Source organism: Carlito syrichta, unplaced genomic scaffold (assembly GCF_000164805.1).
Source record: "Carlito syrichta isolate Samal-C Ts95f unplaced genomic scaffold, Tarsius_syrichta-2.0.1 Scaffold308820, whole genome shotgun sequence".
NCBI lineage: Eukaryota > Metazoa > Chordata > Mammalia > Primates > Tarsiidae > Carlito > Carlito syrichta.
The window spans coordinates 635,525-640,018 of NW_007252916.1; the positions used below are offsets into that span (position 1 = coordinate 635,525).

General features: G+C 42.5%; 1 protein-coding gene across 1 annotated transcript in view; it reads right to left on the reverse strand.

Moving 5' to 3' along the window:
- SCIMP (SLP adaptor and CSK interacting membrane protein) overlaps positions 1-1,561 on the reverse strand; it is a 23,709-nt gene extending 22,148 nt beyond the window's left edge. Inside the window, exon 1 of the mRNA XM_008065946.1 lies at positions 1,464-1,561. Within this exon, the coding sequence (XP_008064137.1) occupies positions 1,464-1,472 (9 nt within the window). The 5' untranslated portion in view covers positions 1,473-1,561. The remainder of the gene's footprint in view (positions 1-1,463) is intronic.
- Between the last annotated feature and the right edge of the window lie 2,933 nt (positions 1,562-4,494).

A 4,494-nucleotide genomic window follows, 5' to 3' on the forward strand; every position in this document is an offset into this window, starting at 1 on the left:
CAAAAAAAAAAAAAAAAAAAGAGCTTCTGGTCCCTGCTCTGAGGGACATTATGAAATTAGGCCAATTTCCTAATGTTTCTGAGATATTCTGTGTGATGCGTGCATTCTTAGTAGAGCCTTCCAGAATTGGAGCTCGTTCAACTTCCTTATGAGTTTATCTCAGAATTTCTACCACCCAGAAGTCCCTCCATGGGTCTTAGTGCAACTACTTACTTTTTCTTGTTTGCTTGGTTCTAGGAACATGGAGGAAAACTTGAACCCTGTCATTCAATAATGCTGGTAGAGGGTACTAGGTTCACCTGTGCTGTGATTACCGTGGTGTCATTTGTATTTCTATTTCTTGAATGTGATTACATCAAAACAAACCACACATAAATCTCAAAATTATCTATACTTAGGAAAGAAGGACTGGAAGGCAACACACCAGACTCCTTACAGTGGTTGTTACAAGGTGATGGAATTTGGGGTCATTGTTTTCCCTATATCTCAGTAGTTTTCAAATTTTCAGAGAGAGAAAAAAGATTCTTAAAAAATTAAATAGAAGCTCCCAAACCCTGTGTTCTCCAGACTCAGCAGTGCCCACTTCTGATGCTTCTTCAGAGCTACATGTATATAAAGGCGTCAGGAAAGGGAGGACCTTGGGGGCAAGTGAATACACAGGTGGTGGAAGTGAATATGGCAAAACCAAACCCAGGTATCTTCTCAAAATAATTTTCTAGAGGGCAAGAGTAGATGACTCAATTGAGATTGTAAACCAGTCCGACATATTTTGATCCCAAGACCTTATAATCCCCCAAATGCCAGAGATACAGGGACAAAGACATCGAGACTAATGGTGCTCCAAGGCTTTCATTCAAGAGCTTCAAGATGTAGTCTAATTTCACATAGTTAATGCCTTGCCCCCACTCCCATCTCTAGCACAGCACTATGAGGGTCATCTCACCTATCAAGTCCCAAAACACACAATCAGTACACAGAGAGTAAGAATAATCCCAACCCTGCACTGACCCAGGGGTGAAACTCCATCCCTTTTTTGGTTCCCCACACCACCAAAACACATCTACTTATAAAAGCATCTGCTTACTCGGCAGACTTTTCTAAAGATTGAGCAAGGGGGCTCCAGAGAGTTTACAAGGCAGTTTATATATCTCACTCCTGGTCATTATCTCATTTCAACCTGAGAGGTAGACTTCCTCAACAACGCCAACATACACACAAGGAAACAGAGACTCAGAGAGGTGAAATGATGCTTCAGGTCATCGAGCCAGTGACTGCAGAGCAGATTCTTCGAGGCCAGTGTTTCTCCAACCCCAAACAATGATCATACCAGGTATCCAGACTACAATCTCCCAGCCTTGTGTCCATGTGGTCACTCACATGGACACATGTCCTGATGCCAACTCTGGCAGATGCCTGTTGTGGAGAAAGCAGGAAATTGTCCCTGGGAAAGCTGAGGCACTTACTTGAACCATGAGGGTATCCAGATATGAGTGGCTGCGGAGACAGCTGTGGCCTGAGTGCCGCGGCTCAGGCGCAGCTGGTGAGAGGTGTTCCTCGCCCACAGGCCCTCACCCACCCCTATAGACAGTGAGCACTAGCCTGACCACTTCCCCTTTCAGGTCAGCCCATGGGGGAGAGACCCAGGCACCATCACCAGGCAATCATTCTCTTTTCTTGGGAAACTGACTGCCTGAGGCTTTCCAGAAGCTAGAATCTTATTGTCCCTTGTAGCTCCTGCAAGGCCTGCCAGAGAATCATCATAGTGTGGGAGGGAGGAAGGGGAGGGGTCAGGCTCGAAGGGAGAGACTTGGCATTGGGGGTGGGTGAGGTGTCCTCACAGATGAGTCTGCCCTGAGCATTCCAGGACACGGCTGCCTGGAACTCAAGAAGAGCAGCCTTACCCCTACTCCCACTCAGAGGCAGACCTGGGTAAGAATCTAACTTGCCGGGCTCGGTGGCTCAGCCTGTAATCCCAGCATTTTGGGAGGCCGAGGTGAGTGGATTGCCTGAGCCCGCAGGTTCGAGACCCGTCTGGGCAACTTGACGAGACCTCATCTCTACAACAAATCAAAAAATTATCTGGGCGTGGTAGCGCGCGCCTGTAGTTCCAGCTACTTGGAAGGCTGAGGCGGAAGGATCGCCGGAGCCCAGCGGGTCGAGGCTGCGGTGGCCGGAAGCGGTCACTGCACTCCAGTCTGGGCGACAGAGTGAGACTCCAACTCAAAAAAAAAACAACAAAAAAAGAATCCATCTCATATGTGACAAACACACCACCTTGAAAACCCCTGGGGATCCTGGAACTGCTGACCCAGCTTTGCTTGGAAGAGACAAGGGAAAGGCTTCCTGTTTTTAAGGGTGTGTGGCAGGCTACATCAAGAAATGTGCCCAGTGGACCATTGTGACTGAGTTGGGTCACTCCTCGCAACACTATGAGACAGAATTTCCAGTGAGGTTCACAGCCTCTGAAAGTGGGAGCTGGAGGTAGAGAAACCAACAAACCATTTTGTTGAATTGGCTGATTCTGACTAAAATGAGCAGTCACATCTGTAAAAACAGGCAAACTGACATGTGATATTGTCTGCCTAGAGTAAATGAGTTGATATTGTCCTCAGTAAAAATGATAACCTGGAATGTCTGGTAAATAATTAACATTTGGCTCAGAAGCTTCCTAATCTGTAGTGTTTGCTAATTTCCATGATGTCAGTATTCCTATCATAGCTGATTTCAAGCTACCAACAAGGGTATCAGGAGACTTGGAATTGAGAGATATGCACAATCAATTGGCTTCCACAAGCCTGGCCTGGGCCAACTCCAACACACCACTGAATTGATAAATTCCATTACTGAGCATCTATGAGGGACTAGGACCTGGAATTAGTGTTTTTCTAAATTCCTAAATTTGTCTCATCTTCACTTATCTGGTCGATGATTTTCTCCATTTTACAAATACATAGAAACTCAGGGAGGTTACATCACTGAATCAAGTTTGCACAGCCAGGAAGACTTTACATCTAGGTCTGTCCATTTGCAAAGTCTGTGCTCTTTCTTATTAGGCCCATCCAAAGTTTAGCTGCTCAAAAACCTTCCTAAAGCAAATTTAAAATTATCCTTTGAGAAGTAAATAAATGCCTGTGTGCATAGATCTCATCCTAGGCTAACAAAGCTGTAACTCCTTGGTTTGTGTTTCATTCATTCATTCAAGATGTTTTCCTAAACTTTTGGGATTCCCCACTTCAGCTGTGATATACTACTGTTCCAACAATGCATTTTGCACAGCAAGTCCAAGCCTGAGCTATCAGGTGGTCAGAATTCATGGTCTATTTACCAATAACTTCCTTTGTGAACCCCTCCTCTCTCCGAGTTTCAGTTTCCTTGTTTGTAAAGTGAAAGAGTTCAATTGATTTTGCCCTGAAATTTCTCTTCTCTTTCCCTCCCAGCTTTATTGAGGTATGACTAACAAATAAAAGTGATATATATTTAAGGTGTACAATGTGAAAATTGTACACCTTAAATATATATCACTTTTATTTGTTAGTCATAACCAAGCAAATTAACATATCCATCACCTCACATAGTTGCTTTTTTATTATTTGTGGTGAGACTACTTAAGATATACTGTTAGTTAATTTCAAGAGCACATTATTAGCTATACTCACCATAGTGTATGTAGATCACCAGAACAGATTAATCTCATAACTGAAGTGTGATACCTCCCACATTGTTTCTTTTGCTAGGGATTGTTTTGGCTATTGAAGGTTTCCACATGAATTTCCGTATTGTTGCTTCCAGGTAGAGAAGAATGATATTGGTAATTTAATGGGTACTGCATTCAATCTGTAGATTGCCTTTGGTAGAATGGACGTATTAACGATGTTGATTCTTCCTATCCATGAGCATGGAATATTTTTCCATTTGTTTGTGTCATCTTTGACTTCTTTGAGCAGTGTTTTGTAGTTTTTGTTGTCAAGATCTTTCACTTCTCTAGTTTTTGTTGTAAAGATCTTTCACTTCACTTCTCTGCCAAGGTATTTCTTTCTTTCTTTCTTTTTGGCTATTGTCAATGGGACCATGCTTGTTATTTGGTTCTCTGCCTGTTTGTTGTTAGAGTATGAGAAAGTAACTTTCTTTTGCACATTTATTTTGTACCCTGAGACTTTGCCAAAGTTCTTTATCAGTGCAAGGTGGTTTTCAACAGATTATCTTGACTTTTGAGGTATAGGATCATATCATTAGCAAAGAGGGATAACTTGACTTCTTCTTTTCCTATTTGACACCCCTAATTTCCTTTCTTTTTAAAAAATTTACTTATTTATAAATGTTTTTTATTTTAAAGATGTGGGGTACAATTCAGGGTTAGGTATACAAATGTTCATTATGTAGGTACCCTTGTTGATGAGGTGTGCTCCCCTCACCTGGCAGTTTCCCATTACTGCCAATTCCCTTCTTATAGTATTATGATAATTACTCAAGGTTCACTTATGAATGGGAATATAT